The sequence below is a fragment of the Aythya fuligula genome, chromosome 3 (assembly GCF_009819795.1).
Source record: "Aythya fuligula isolate bAytFul2 chromosome 3, bAytFul2.pri, whole genome shotgun sequence".
In the NCBI taxonomy this organism is placed as follows: domain Eukaryota; kingdom Metazoa; phylum Chordata; class Aves; order Anseriformes; family Anatidae; genus Aythya; species Aythya fuligula.
The window spans coordinates 91,904,392-91,920,942 of record NC_045561.1 but is presented as its reverse complement, the minus strand read 5'-3'; the positions used below and the strand labels follow the sequence as shown (position 1 = coordinate 91,920,942).

General features: G+C 38.0%; 1 protein-coding gene across 1 annotated transcript in view; it reads right to left on the bottom strand.

The window, feature by feature from the left end:
• Positions 1-3,544, bottom strand: part of KHDRBS2 (KH RNA binding domain containing, signal transduction associated 2) — a 346,168-nt gene extending 342,624 nt beyond the window's left edge. The window contains exon 1 of the mRNA XM_032184045.1: positions 3,339-3,544. Within this exon, the coding sequence (XP_032039936.1) occupies positions 3,339-3,429 (91 nt within the window). The 5' untranslated portion in view covers positions 3,430-3,544. The remainder of the gene's footprint in view (positions 1-3,338) is intronic.
• Positions 3,545-16,551: the final 13,007 nt, after the last annotated feature.

The following is a 16,551-nucleotide window of genomic DNA, read 5'->3' as shown; positions in this document are numbered from 1 at the left end:
GTCTTTCTCCTATGTGTTTGTAGAAGAAAACAAAGATATGGCTTTAATAATATACAGTACGAGATTTCCAAAGTCACATTTACAAATATAAAGCTGGCTTGTCCCAAGCAACATATAAGCAGTTAACTGACACTTTTCATTAAAAGTGATTTACATATATGCAAAAACAGCATATGTCAGTCACTTGTTAGGGACTGCAATGGGATGTAGCACCAGAACAGCCCTGAAATATGGCTGGATCTTGAGATTGTGCTGTGACAAACACAACTCATGCACAAAAGGTACTGCTCAAAGATGCTATCCTCACTTTGACATTTTTCATCTGACCAAGTATTTATCCTGATCTAGCATGTGTGGACAGATTCCATCAGTAGAAGCAGTATGATCTTACTTAAGAAAAAAAAAAAAAAAAAAACAGTTTACAATAAAATCGTTTAAAACTATCCACAAAACAGTGTGATTCTTTCACCTATCTCTTCCGGGCACAAACATGAAACAATCTGCTACACAGAATATTACAACTAAAATAGAAAAACCCTTTCCAAAGAGCAAAGATTTGCCTATCCTTCAGGTTTTGGCAACCAGTTACAATTAGAAGAGGTCTTTTGGTTCTATTGCTGACTGGGTCATAGTATAAGTATAAATGCTCAATGCGTTTTGCAAAAAGTTTTTTTTTGTGTGTGTGTGTGTTTTTTTTGTTTTTTTTTTTTAAACTAATGCACACAGAGGCAAAAGATCACCATCCATCCACAACACACACATCCTTCTAATAGGAAATATAAATGGCTTTTCCATTTCTAATTATGAAACAATCATAGTATACTAGGAGCTATTCCTACACAAAACAGGTAATGACCCGGGGGGAAGGGGGGGGGGAAATGCGGGGGTGCAGTGAGAAATAACGTCTTCTGGCTCAGGTATTCATTTGGTCATTAAGAGGCTGGGTTCATTTTCAGAATTCACCTGTGATTTTTAGAGAAGTTGTGTTTTACGATTCACACTTTATACATAAGTAGCACTAATACCTCTTTTCTCACCTTTGTTTGTTGTCTGATAAGCATGTGCATTCCCTGCCTCAGGAAGCATCCCTGTTCTGTGGGTTTCACCATACATTGCAAAAGGGAGGCTCTAGCCTAGATAGGGACTAATGTAAATTACTTCTACACATCATCTTTCAGTGGTGAGGGTTAAATATCTACTGATTCAAATAGGCATCTGACACTGGTCAACCTGCAGAACACAGACACACAGACCTAGATATCAAAAACCGTAAGAAATTTGTTTTTAAAATAAACATAATGAAGCAAAGAATTATTGGGGAGAAAAAGTGAGGTTTTATCTTTACAAGTAAATCTAGTGTCATAACTGAAGCCATGTTTCTGTAATGTCTACTTGCCCTTTTGTGTTTTCACACAGCAGCATGAATCCTCTCAACTCCAGGTTCTAGCTGCTGACATGAAAAATCACAGCACTTCAAGCCAGAGTGAAAGCTTGAGGCTCTCAGCTCTGAAGCCAAAACCTTCAAAGCTACTCTTACACATTTTATACAAAATCTACTGGCAATCATGACAGTTTAGTACACCACAAAAGCAACACCTAGTTGCAATTGTGATGTAACTGCTCACATAGTATTTTTTAAAGAATAGAAGCCCAGAAGCATCATTTCATTGCTAACACATCCTAGAAATACAGTATTACAGAGATCCTTGCACCTATTTTCTGGCATCAGAAAAATTCTGCTTTTTCCGTGCATTTTCTTTCTATTTATATCCAGCAGCATCCAGTGCATTCACTCGTTTCCTTAACTAGTTATACTCTTACTTTAGTGAAACTGTTTCAATAGCTATCATATGTTAGACTCTAAAATGAATCTCTAGAAAGCTTGACAGATGGTGTTTTGAAGGATAATGCCAGGTATCTGGTGTGAATCTGACATTAGCATTCCCTACAGCTTCCACAGACAGCTCACCTTCATCTTTTAAAAATCCACATATACCTAGTCCTCGTTATCTTAAGAGGAAAACAGAAGATTAATCTTTTATTCAGTCTCACATTTGCTCAAAATACAATTTCTGCATGAATCTGACTCCTAGAAATACTCATTTTGGTCTTGTTTATTTTAAAAACTTTACTTTGCACACTTTCAATGATGTCCTTCATGCATTTTCTATCTTTTGCATGCATACACTCAGCAGATACCTCCCCCCTCTGGGAAAAGACTAAACTGCAAGGTGCAAAAACTACACCCCGATAGGAAATACAGACTTCTATGTTTCTTGTAGTTTTATTAGAAAAACAACCATAAAAAGTAATATATCTGTCGCTTCAGCAGCAAGATAGTTATTAAAAAGGTGCACAGAACATGTATTTGTTCACCCTGAATTTCTGAGCTATCAAATAGGAGCACTCCAATAAAACCTGGACATTCAGTACATTCATTCACAATCAATAGAACAGGTATTTAAGGAAGACAATTCACAGACTGCTGACACAGGGAAGGACATTTACTGCCAGCATAATAAGTTTTAAATAGTTTGATTGTCCCTAAAACGTAACAGAACTTTGGAAGTCATTCACTTCTCCTGACTGAGGTGATTTGAATTTGTGACTCCCTCAAGGGCCTATCCATAGGTTTCTTGCCTTGATCTCATCTAAACGCTCAATCGCTTGTATTGCTTTATGTATCGTCCTTTGTCACTTCTTTTCCAGATTTAACAGGGATTTTTTAAATGACTACTAGGGACCTCAGAAGAAACAGAGAAGTGTGAGGAGAACTCACTGGGTTACACTTCCATGGAAGTTGAGGCACTATACTACAAGGCCTACATTCAATAACTACACCGAGCAGTTGTCTAAAAACCCATGAAATTGCAAACTTTCTAAATATTCCCTGAACCAGTTCGACTAAAGTGAGGTGGGCAGGATTAACTAGGGTGCAGAGCCAAACGCTACAAGCAGCATATCCCGGATCACAACATGAATCCAAACGAAGATCATCACGTCCTGGGCAAAACTGTGCCGCGAAGCTGATGAGCCACATGCCACCAGCGCCCATCGCAGTGCCCTATGAGAGGCTCAATAGCGCCAGCAGCACCACAGCCTCGTTCCTCGAACCAAGGGAACAAGCAGCGATGAGCTCCCCGAGAAAGAGGAGCCCCAAAACGCAGTCGGGAGCCCCGCAAGCCCTGCCTGCCCAGCCCCACCAGGGGAACCGCCGGTCGCCGCTCCCACCGGGAAGGCTCCACGGGAATCCCCCGGGGATGGGATGGGATTGGGAGGGAACGGGATAGGATGGGATAGGGGGCGTTGGGCCGCGTCGGGCGGCAGCGGAGCCTTACCGTCGGCAAGCAGGCGCATGGCGTGAACAAAGGAGGGATCCAGGCTGTCCTTCTCTGCCATCAGCTCGGGCAGGTACTTCTCCTGCTCCATCTCCTCGGGGCCGCGCCGGCTGGCCAAGCCGGGGGCGGGCTGCGCGGCCGCCGGCTGGCTCCGCGCCTCCGGCCGCTGCCTCCTCCTCTTCTTCCTCCTCCTCCTCGCCCGCCTCGCTCGGCGCCCCGCAGGTGCGTAGCGCGGCGCAGCCCCAGCCGCCCCCTCCCGCGGCGGGGCGCTGCCCTCGCCCCCCCCGGCGCCGCCTCCCCCCCTCACTGCGCGGGGGGCGGGGGCCGTGCGCGTGCCGGGCTCCGTGCGCCTCGCACTGCTCGTTCCCACCCGGCCACCCCCCCACACACCTTCCTCTTCGTCCTCCTCCTCCTCCTCCCCACCCGCCAGTGAGCGACCCGCTCCCCCCGGCCGCCTTAACTAGGGAGGCGGGGCGAGGCGGACCCCCCGCCCCGCGGCGCTGCTATTGGTGGGGGACGCCTCGGAGGGGCGGGACCCCGCGGGGCAGATCGGCATCGCTATTGACTGGCGCCGGGGGTGGGAGGAGCGCCGGGGAGGTGGGCGTGGGGCTGGGTGTGCGGGTGTGTGCGCGTGTGTGTTTGTGTGTATGTATGGGTGTGTGTATGTGTGTGTATATGTGTGTGTGTCTGTGTTCGTGTGTGTGTTCGAGTGGCCGTGCGTGGCCGTGGGAGCCTGCGGGACATGTGGGGTATGGGCGTGTGCATGCGTGTGCCACTGAGTGTGCCTGTGTCTTGGCCGCGCCGCTGTGTCCATGCCCTGCTTCCCGGGGCTGCCCGCGGGGGGCACGAGCACGTGTGCTGCGGTGGAGGTGCGGGTGCGTGCGCGGGTGTGTTGTGTCTGTGCGGGAGAGACGGCCGTGCGCCTGTCTGCGCCCCTGTGTCTCGGCGTGCCTCTCCGCGTGGGCACACCTGCGGCTGCGTGGGGGGCTCTGGGGCTGTGCACGCCCGCCTGGGACTGTGGCTGTCCATCTGTCCGTGTCCGCATGTCTATCGCCGGAACGTGGCGCCCACACCCGACCGAGGCGGGCGCTGTCCGTGGTGCTGAACACCCCCCCCCCCCTCACGGACGCTGTCCGTGGTGCTGAAACACCACGGGCGCCGTCCGTGGTGTTGAAACGCCCATGGGCGCTGTCTGTGGTGCCGAACCACCCGGACGAGCGCTGTCCGTGGTGCTGAAGCCGCGTCCGACACTGTCTGTGGCGCTGAAACCGCGGCCAGCCCGAGGCGCCGGTGCTGCCCTCGGCCTCCCGCCCCATCGGGCAAGGAGCGGCTTCACCGGTCTCTGTCCCTCTCCCCGTGTTCCCCGGTCTGCCAACTCTCTGCGGGGACCGGGGAGGTGCCCTGCTAACGGGGCGTGGCCTCGGCAGCATGCCCGTGCTGGAGCTGCGAGACAGCGTCTCCCCTGAGGATGTGATCAGAGCATCAGCAAGCAGGCACGGATGCTTAAGCAGCGCACTGAAAATGTCCGCCCGCGGCTGCTGCGCACTGCTGGAGACAGCGCAGGACATTGACGGTCCTGAGGGGAAGGGACTATCTCTGCCAGTGAATGCCGTGCTGCACCTCCAGGAGTAGCTATCTGCACCTGCCACATCCAAACAGAATTAAAGCTATTGTGCAACTAAAACGTCTACGGTTGGAGTAAATAAAATCGTTTTTACTTAGAGAATTTAGTTGTTTTTAATTAGCTTTCAGTAAACATTTAATATTGATTATATTTTTTCAGGATTTTCCTCCAACAGAAAACTTGGTAGCATGTCTTTGATTTTGAGAGGAAAAAAAAGATACTTAACTGATATTAAACTGTTAAAACTTCAAGAACCTCAAAAACAAAGTCTACGGCAACAACATGTTGCGTTATGTTCAATGACCATGTACAATTATTTCTTAGACTAAGGCTACTAACCTACCATTTATTCAAAACAAATTAATGGCTGCTGCAATAGTATGCTCAGAGTTCTTGTATTACCCACTGCTGTTTGTCTCAAGATATTTTTGGTTATGCTGCTTTGATTTTTTTTTTTTTTGTCCCCGATGAACAAACAGTCTATAAATTTATCCACAAGGTTTTGAAGACATTCTACAACAATTGTAAAGAAATTAGGTCTGTAAAATTTTCAAAATACAGTGTAACTGCAGGCAAACTTTACACAATTTCTACTCCATGGACAGTATAATTGATGGACTACAGGTGTTTTCAAGAATGTGTGGAAAATGTCAGCAACTGAAGTGCTACTATGCTACCATATTTTCATGTGGGAACAATAAATAAATAAATACATGCCTGAGAACTAAATTCGCTGCCAAGAAAGAGAAGGAGGAGGAAAACTTTGATTTCAGGAAACTTGTCAAACACTTCAGAAGCAAGGAAGACTGATAACAGAACTGAATGATTTAATTGGCAGTCAGTTTTTCTACAAATTGGGTGTCGACATAAAGGGAAGGCATAGGTCGTTCTTTTTTTTTTTTTTTAAAAAAAAAAAAAAGAAAACATATAAAATAAAGCCAAGCTAAGATATTTTATTAATAATTTACCCTAGTCCAATTTACTGCATGAATAGTTCTTCTTTCCTGGTTAACAGTTGAGCAAGAAATGCAGTTCAGAACTGTCTTACTTGAGACATCACCTATGTCTTCAAAGAATGTGGTTCTTTCCATCAGAATAAATCAGGCTTCTGTTCAAAAAGACAGAAGACTGGTGACAGGTGTATTCTCTAAAAGTATCCTCGAGACCACTTTATGTTATCCTGACTCAGAAGCCATCCTGGTCTGGTAGCCTTCAAAACTTACCATATGGTCTTACCATACAGAAAAAAAGCTTGAGGGCTTTCCATCTGTAGTGTTAGAAGAATAGTACTTAACTTCCTTCAATTATTGGAAGTTTTGATTTAATCACCTTGAAATTTATCAAGCAGTGGGAAGTGCTACATTCATCAAAATATTTGGTCATCAAAATATTTCAGGTCAAAGGAGTAGAGAGCAGGTTTGCATGCAGATCTTTTTAGAGCCAAGTATACAGAGACGAGTTTTGTCTAAGTTCAGTTTTCAGAAAGATATAAACTGACTTTCAGTGACACTTAGGCTGCAAAACCATTGAGATGCTTTTCTCAATTTTACCTTAGACCTCATATATATATATATGATATATGATATATATATATATATCGTTAAAATCTGTCAGTTAGGAAATATAGACCTCAAGCATGACTTCATTGCTAGCTGGAGATCAATTTTTTTTCATAGCTACTAAAAACCAAAGACACATTTTACAACTTTTTCATTTGAAGTGTCAAGCCAAATTAAAGTTTATCTGTACTGTATTTTATTACTAAGTCTGATAATTAACAGGATCAGAGCATACCAGATTATAAATTATTTAAAGATAGAACAAGTAACTGACTACGTAAATCACCATGTATTTTTACCAATGCCAACTATATACACTAAATATATCACCAGGGATTTTTGTCAATGACAACTAAATATACCTGCTGGGTATTATCATGTAGCACTGAAGTCAAAAGGCAGTGGAAGCAAAAATTGGAGGAAAAATCTCCAAACTTTCCAAAGGCTTTTATTAAAAAATATGAAGACTTGGAGAGCCAGCACAGTGACAATGACTTACCCTTTTAACACATCACATTTAACCCACTATATTAATTTATATGAACACATTTATTTATGGCATGTGAGTACACATAGGATGTAATGCACCAAAGATCAAATTTATCAAGAATTTTCCATTTCAGATATTCCATTTGTTTTCAAATTTCTTCTCTGTTTCACCTGTCTTAGGTAAGATTAAAGGTCATCTTGTTCCTGAACTGACTGTCGATAAGGTTTAAAAACCTAGGAAATTTCTCCCGTCACCTGTTCATCCTGTCGTCTAACCACATTCTTTCCTTAAAGTGGAATTATAATTGATAAATGATGATATAATTGAATTATATAAGGAAGCAACAATGCATATACAAGATGGAGGGAATGTCTCTTGACTTTAACTCCTTCTTAGGATACATTCTATATCCAGGCTTCATCTGATCTCTGCACTGTGACCTGTGGATACTAATCTTTGGATGATGTGGATCACTGGTTTGTTATGGGGCACATTGACACATAGGCTGTTAATGCAATGCTCATTTCCATGTACAAGAACACTGGGATGGTGCACTGGGCTTTGTCCAGTGGTGGGTTCAACTGGAAACAGCTGTGTCCACCACAGGGCAGCCCCAGACCCTTCTCACAGGGATCACCCTGCAGCTCCCACTGACAACAGCTTCACATGTTGTACTTCTGAAAGGAAACATCCATTAACAAGTTCACTGTAGTTTTCCTTCAGACTAGTACTGTGTGCAGCAAAAGGCTCAGGTTTATGGTCCAACACACTGATTGATTGAATTTGGAAGAAAGACCATCATTTCAGCAGAGCTGGGATATCTCCGTTCATAAAATAACAGATGAAGATAGAAGAAAATGCTTAAACAGAAATGGACTGAAAAAAAAATGCAGTCTAGGATGCTCTCCTTTTTCTTCTTTGTGATGCTACCAAAACTGGCAGAGAAGTTGTGGATCTGTGACATAACTATCAATTTCTCCTTCCCCCATGTAGATAATCACTACATTTTATATTTTGCTTGTTCATATTTGAATTTTTATCTCTGCTGTTCCTTCTGATCTTTATATTACAGCTTATCCACTGCAGGTAGCTGAAGCACTTTCATGAAAATCTTTTCCATGATCGCAGCACAGTCTCCACTAATTTCCTTTAACTTTACTACAATCAATAAGTAATAGATGTTTGAATTCCACTTTCATCCTTCCCTCCAAGATTTAGAACAGTCACTTTTCATATAAAACCTCTGATTACACTGCTTTTTAGTTTTCCTCTTCACATAATGCAAAATGGTTCCTTTTGTATCTTTCTTCTACTTTCTTCCTTACTATTTATTGTTTGTGACATCCTTTCCTGGTATTTAATTCCCCTTCAATACAAATTTATCTTTTAAAGGATAACCATACCAATGCAATAACTACTGAGGGTTTATTATGGAATAACAATGCAAATAACACATGCAAATCTATATTGTCATATTATGAATTTTTCATTTTACTATTTTGACACCTAAATCTCAACTATCTTGTTTCAAGATGGCAGTGTAGTTAGGAAAAAGTGTTTATTTGTACTGGTCTAATTCCTTCTGTGTATTCAAAGAATGCCAGGGAATTCCAGAACTTTAAATGACAGTTAGGAAACATTTTGATAATACACAAAATAATGGCAGGGTACCGTTATTCCATTAAACAAGATTTTGGAAAGAAAACTTTTTTTTACCTGTAAAAAGACAAAGGTTTTCATAGGCTTATTTTTATGTAAATATTCCTCTTTAAATTTCCTCTTTTATTATTTTCAATAATAAAAGCAACAACAGATGTAGAAACTGAGGTAAAAAGAAGCTGATAAAAAAGCTGTAAAATTCAGACACCTAAGCCTCCTGCAGTCACTATAAGCACCCTTTAGAGTCAGTGGGATGAAAGTTTCTTCCAGTAGTCTATTCATCTGACCTGCAGGTACATATCTTTGGATGAGATGAGTCATCCTTTGCAAAGACTGATTTCCCTCCACCGGATACCAAGTCAAGACTAGATTAGACCTAATTATCTAGCTTGTACATAACATTAGTGCACATGAATTCCAGCAGATTTCAGTAGTGTATGATAAAAAAGTGGCCAGAAGAATCTGTCATTATAACAGATGATGGAAAAAAGGAAAAAATAAATCTTCACCAAAAATGTAAGTGACATTCTGATAAAATAATTCTGCATCAAGCATATGGAAGTAGAAAGTCAGACCACATTCAAACTAAAATTATAGAATTTTTCTGAGAAAAAAAAAAAAAAAAAGGAATGTATATATGTATTTTGTCTAAAATGTAAGAAAATCTATAAATACCTCAAGAAAATATTATAGCAAAGTGAGAAAAGAATTGTTTAGAGGATAAAAATGATACAAACTAGAAATAATTAAAATAAATTGCATATGGGAAATTGTAGACTGAATAAAACAAGCTACTTTTACAATTTAGTTTGGAAAGTGAAATTTCATCAGAAGCAGAAAGAAAAGAAAGGAAGGCTTTTAGGCATGTATAGAAGAATGTTAATAATACAATTTTATTTTATTTTTCCCAATACATTTCTAGCTTTTTATCCGTTTCTTGGGGAGGAGGATGGGGGGGGGGGGGGGGGGGGGGCGGGAACACTTTAGCTTAAGTTTTGTTCAGAGAATATTTATCTGTAATTGATTAATTAATAGCTTGATTTTGTTAATTTTGTTTCCATTTTGACCTCCAATGGTGACACCTACCTGAGCTCAAGCAGTTTATTGATCAGGTACTTAAAGCTCACAGCCAGGTAACAAGAAAAAGTTATACTTTACTAATCCATTGGTCTATTGCAATGCAGCAACAAGTGATATGGAGCAAACCCAGCATATGATTTAACATATACCTCATATACATATGAGGTATATGTTTTACATCATATGATTTACATCATATAGCCATGGAGTTTAGCCAATTCCCTCTTACTTACCAAAGTGTAGAAATGCACAAAGAAAATCCCAGGTAAATCATCTCTGTATGACATCCATCTGGCAATCTTAAAAAGAAAATGTGTAAAACTACAGAACATGCAAATCATCAATTAACCTGACTTCTGATTATTATTTTTTTTTTTAAAAAAAAAAAGGTCACTAAACAAGTTTCAAGAATTTTCTTAAGGTTAAAAGTTCATTCAGAGTTTGACTAATTCTTTATCAATAGTCAAATATCATAGAAATTTTGTTTAAAATGAAACCTGACATGAGAAATGGTTTGACACTATATTTTTTTTGACATCTTTATTAACGTACATACTTGTAAATATAAACATACTTCACTGTCCATTTTATATCCATTTAAAGAATTCAATACCAGCAACTCACGAGTTTTTAAAAAGTACTACTTTTTAAAGATGGGGTTAGAAGTAACTGTCCTCCAGGACCTTGAACGAGCGTAGCTTTGGAGCTTCAAAGGAACCTAAATCTCTCTATTTACTATAGAAATTAGTAAATAGAGTAAATACTAGTAATAGAGTAAAGAGAGTAATAGAGTAATACTAGTAGTAGTATCCCTATTTTAAGCAGAAATTTCAGTAGGCACCTAAGATGTAGGGAGCTAAGATGTAGGCAGCAGTTAGGTGGCTAATTTAGAATTAAATGCAAGTCTTACCACTATTGTCAAACAGACAAACAAATTAGACAGTAAATAATTTCTTTTAACAATGTATATTCTAGTTCAGCAGATGGCTGTGAAATGGTACTCAACTTATTTGTAAAGATTTATCTATTTTCAAGGAAATAATAGAACCACACACATTTCTATCTTACAGGATGATAGTAAAAACATTTTCTGGAAAATTCACTGAATAATTTTAAGACTTGTAGCAACACACAAGAGAAGGATCATAAGAGCCAAATAATAATTTAAAAATCAAATTAGCATTTTATTAAATGTAAGCCATGGTAAAATATTGTAAGTTTCACCATATTTCACTATTTCTTGATGAAAATTGAGTATATGTCAATGCAATTTTCAAATGGGTAATGGTCAATACAGACATTTTCAGCTCAGAATTATAAAAAACATTGTACTAGCTTTATAAGTCACTTGACACAAGTCCTCTAAAAAAATGCTTTTAAATTCCTATTTTCTCTTTGTAGTTAGGAGCATGTCAAGTCCTAAAATATTCTCATGACACATTAAGCTTGATCTGTTCCAGTTCTGGAGTCCAGTTCTTCCCATCCCTTTTCTTTAGTTAATTTCAAAAATGTATTTCTTATGGACTACATAGAATTTCATGCATGAAAGACTTTTGCCATCCTCTTTTCCATACACAGAAGGAAAAGGCCAAGGTGATCAGTATATTTTAAATAGCATTGTCACCCTTAAGTTGTACAGTTTAGAAAAATCAATATGAACCCAAATCTTATGACTTTCAAGTCATAAGTAATTTCAAAACTTTTAGCAAGTTCCCCATCTTTTCCTTGCTTCTCTACATTAGCAAAGTCATTTAATGCTCTCAACAGGTTTTTTGAAGAAGTTTTCACTATTTAGTAGTTCTGGTAATGGGTCTTTTAGAGATATGTGTAATAAATAGAGTAGGTCAGGAAACTTCAAGGAGAGGAATTTAAAAGTCAGACAAACATTTAGCAATTTTGTGAAAAATGTTTTCTGTTTTTGACCAGCTTCAGTTATAAAGTAATAAAAACAAAAATGTTAAAAGCTCAGCAAATGTTGTTAAATCTGCTCATAATGATGGAGTTTATTTGCCATTTGTGCCAGAGCAAATGGATTTGCTTTATTTCAGGAGCTGTGTTGTATTAGTCCCAACTATTGCAAAGCTCAGTTCACTCATGGAGCAAATGGATGGATGAGTCATTCTTTTTCTGAACAGAGCATGAAGCGCAATCTCATCTTGCTATTATTTAATTCTCCAAGTAAGTCATTCCAAAGCACTATGAACTCCATGATTATGTATACTCCATATATGCGCATATATATATTATCTTTTTTTTTTTTTTTTTCTCGAGCAAATGAAATTTAATGACAGATTATGCTATAGTTACCCATGTTTAAGTGCTGTCCCAACTCAGTCAGTATCATACTAATTTCATGTAATGACTAACAATAATATTGCCTTCTGATCTTAATTTTGTAGAATTTTGGTTTATTATTTTAAATTATGACATTTCAAGGACAATTCAAACTTACAGATTTACAAAATATGTTTAGTAGTTATACATTTTTATACATTTCTATAAATGTTGTATACCATAAGTAAAAGGGAAATCAGCAGGAATTGAAATAAAAAAAAAATAAATTAAAAATCTGTAATGCAGTGATATTTCCCAAACTATGCAAATGTCAACCACCTAACAGCAACTAACATAAAATTATATTTGCCTTTTAGGAATATCAAAATACAAAGATAAACGGATTTAAAATTATTTTATTTTATGCATTATGCAAAACTACTTTAATCTGCTGCTTTACTTTCAATTTTTCATCGTTGTATTCTTTTAACATAAACTTGCTCATGACAATATCACAAGCATTCATTTTTTAAAATACAGAATAGACATCTATTGAGCGTCTTTGGAGTAATTTCCCCAAACAGACTGCCTTCATGAGAAAAGACTTGTGCAGGCACAAAATGACTGCAGCATTTACAGTGTTTCCAAAAGTTTTCTGATGAAGCCTTATAAAAAGAAAAAAAAATAAATCATAAATACAGTTTTTAGAATATGTTTTGTAAAAAGTGATTTCTCTCTCTCTCTCTTTTTTTTTTTTTTTTTGGCTTTCTTTTCTGAATGACCATTGGTTTTAATGTAAGTATTATATCTGACAATGGAGAACAGGCACAAGACACTACAGCAGATATAACCCAGTCTACTGTAACTGCAGTTAGGCTGTCCACCAGCACTGCCTTCACACTCACTCTAGTTTAAAGTCTAGTTCTGTGTTGGTCTCCAGAGCTGAAGGATGAAGAGCATAATTCTTTCCCAAAATAAAGTGTTGCTGCGTAAGACTATTTCAAATAGGTCTTTTGATTTAAGTTGTTTGTTTTCCAACTGATTCAGATTTTTTTCCATTCCATCTATCCTATTCCCTTTCCAGTTATATGCCATTCAATTTATATATCAGATGACTGGGATCATAGCTGTAATTCATCTTGACTAGTGACCATTTTAAAAAATAGTTCCATGTCTCTATGCACAAAGTGTGCTTGTCTTGTTTTCCTTTTTCCTTTTTTATCATTTTTTTTTTTTGTTTATTTTATTTTTGTATATATATATATATATGTAAGAAGCTGGACCTTTTATGTATAGATATTGCTGCCTGTTTTCTGCTAAATGAACTGCTGAACTGAACTGCTTTTTATCCTCTTGCTTATACAAGAGGATATCTATACTCAGAGAAATTTTTAAAGAGCACATGTATAGCTGAGGTAAAGAATGTAGAATGCATAAAGGTAATGATTCTTTCCATCTACCTTTTCAGTTTCTGATTATATCTTTTTCTCTCTTAAACATCAGTTTCTATATATAAGTAGAAGAAAAATGACATAAGAAGAGAGGCATAAGAAAGGAAGAGGAAGGAGGTTTCTCAATGAACTCAGTACTTAGGTAGGTACACAATCATAAGCTTTAGGCTATACTAGCTAATGCAGCTATTCTTCAGGAGAGCCTGTTACCAAAGTAGACAAGTATTTTCTGTAAGACATGGAGAACTTCCTCTTGGTTGATTTCCTCAGTTTTCCTGAGTCACTAAAGAATTTGACAAAAATTAATAATAATAAAAATATACCCACCCTCTTCCATATTGAGGTGATGTGTTTCTGCTGAATGCAAATATTAATATGGTAACATATGAAGTCTAGTATCTGATCATATACTTCTAGAAATGCTTCTAGAATTCTTTCTATACTTCTAGAAATAATGAGTCATTTAACAGAAAAGCTGCAGATACCACAATAAATAAGGAACAGTCCAAGAAAATGTGTAATTTTGCCTGCCACATTTCTTTCTGGTTTTAAGTTTCCTGGTACAAGCAGAGTGTTATGTTGTCTTAAATACAGTGCTGTTTTTTTTTTTATAAGAAATACTTCATGAATTTGGAAGAAGGCAACACCAAGAAAAGCAGATGCCAACTACGAAACTTCTGCATTGGCTTGCTTTCCGTCCATCCCCGCTCCCCTAAGGTGCATTGATATAGATATAAGAATCAGATATCCACTTATGATAAGATAGAGAGAGAATCCTTTGACAGTTATAGGATAAGTTATCTATATTTCTCATTTAGGTCTGTAGGCTATGTTCTGTTTAGAAACCACTTTATAATTTTCTAAATAACACTTAAATATAGCACTTTAATTATTTAAGGAAGAATCTTCCGATGTTTTCTTATATTTTCTTTTTTTTTCTCTCTCTCTCTTTTTTTTTTTTTTTTTTTTAATTTTCTGTTTTTCTTTGTTGTTATTGTATTTATAACAAAATCAAAAAGAGGTAGAACTTCCCCCCTACTCAAAAGACAATTCTCTGCTACAGTCATCAAATGGCTGTTGCTTTTCTTAGATGATTTCAAAAAAAAATTTTCCTTGGAAAATTATAGATTTCTGCAAGTCCTCTTAACATTATCAGGCTCCTTGTTCATGTAAATTGATTTCATCTGGTTGCCTTCTGACCTTTCACAGGAAATTTATTCTGGTTTGACACAAAGGGAAAGCATAAGTAGCAATTGTAACCATCATTACCCAATACTGACTTTATCTATTCATCAAAGTTCTTTACAATTTTTCCACACTCCTAGGAAGTTTTTTTTAGTATTTTAGAATTTCAGGTTGATTAAACTAAAGGTGGACTAAATCTGGTTGTTTACATCAGTAACTTGGTAGTAACCTGGTTTATATTTGATGTATGTTGTGCTGTTATCAGACTCATTTAATAAAAATTAGAAAGAAAAAAAAAACATTTATTTGCTCGATAAAGCTACATCACTATAAATGAAGGAAGAGAATTAGAGAGGTCCAGATAATGTGAGGCTGGCAGTCATGAGCTGTTCGCTGCAGCTCCATATGAACGCTTCATTTGTACCTGTGTTCTGCTGTGTGCTTGTGCTTGCTAAAGACTGTTCAGGAACTGGCAATTCAGCTTTGGGAGATAGTCAATTCCAGGGTTTGAAAAGAAGCAGTGGAGGGAACAGGACATGGATCTTACCTAGAATCTCTATATACGTACTAGGGAAAAGGAAAATAAACATGAGCTTAACAAACAATAGGTGTCATCCTGTTTTTTGTGGAACATTCATTGAATGTTTGATAGATTTTCCCTACAGTTCTATGTTCTCCTTTAGCCTTAAAAATCAAATGTTTTAATTTAAGAAGCAGCTGGTCTGACTGTACTATTTTCAGATACTATTTGTTTAGTGGTGTACTATATGTAGTTGATGCCCAGCTACGAGGGACTGAGTAACTCTAATTACACCAAAATTTATTGCATTACCAGATAAAACATATTCAAATAGAAATACATATATATGATTTGATACCTCATGAGTCAAAACAGATTAACATAGCTTTGTAGTTAAAAGGATTCCATGAGAAGAGAAGAGAAGAGAAAAAAGAAAAGAAAAATACTGTCATAAAATTATTCTCATAAAATAAAATAAAATATAAAATAAAATGAAATAAAATAAAATAAAATAAAAATAAAAATAAAAATAAAATAAAATAAAATAAAAATAAAAATAAAATAAAATAAAGCAGCCCCTTCTTCATAGGTATTCTATAAGCATTCAGGTTCAGGCTTCTTTTCATGTTTAAGATCTAATTTGGATTCTGTTATCTTATTTTTTCAATAAGTTGCTCAGTAACATTGTATATGATACCAAAACAGGCATACATGAGGTCTTTTATGTTCCCTGTATATTTAAAGCTGTCATTGATAGTTAATCAGTGGCTTTGAAGCCTACCAAAAGGTATCACCCTAGGTCTGTCCTTCTAATATGTTTTTCTTTACCTACAGTGTACTGTAGGTCCTAATTATTTATATGCTATGTACTGCTTTTTAAAAAAATACTTCTGTAACACTTTTACATCTACCAGGGCTTGCAGTATCAGTGAGAGCTATCCCTATACCTTGGCAGACATGCATCTATTTGACAGAGGAAAGGTAAGTACACATGTGCTACTAGTGACTGATAGTTTGAGACCCCCATTTTCTGAAAGCAAGCAGCAGTTCCACAAATGCTCATAATGTCAGTATCTATGTAGAAACCACTTAAACAGTCATATTGCAAACCTACTACTGCAGCAATTTGACAGCTGACTGTACTGCCAACATTGCAGTACAGTTGAGAAGAATGACCCATTTCTGCAAAAGCACAGGTTCTTTGAACTGAAGATTTTCATCCCACATAGCCAGGGCTAGCCCCTCACATAGCTCTGTGAAAGCTCTGTCTATTTCCTCATTGAAATTCCAGAGTCATGGTTGATCACACATTCAGGATGATAAGAGCCTACCCTGCGGAGTGGAACTGCTTCAGTCAGAAGTGTTATTGTT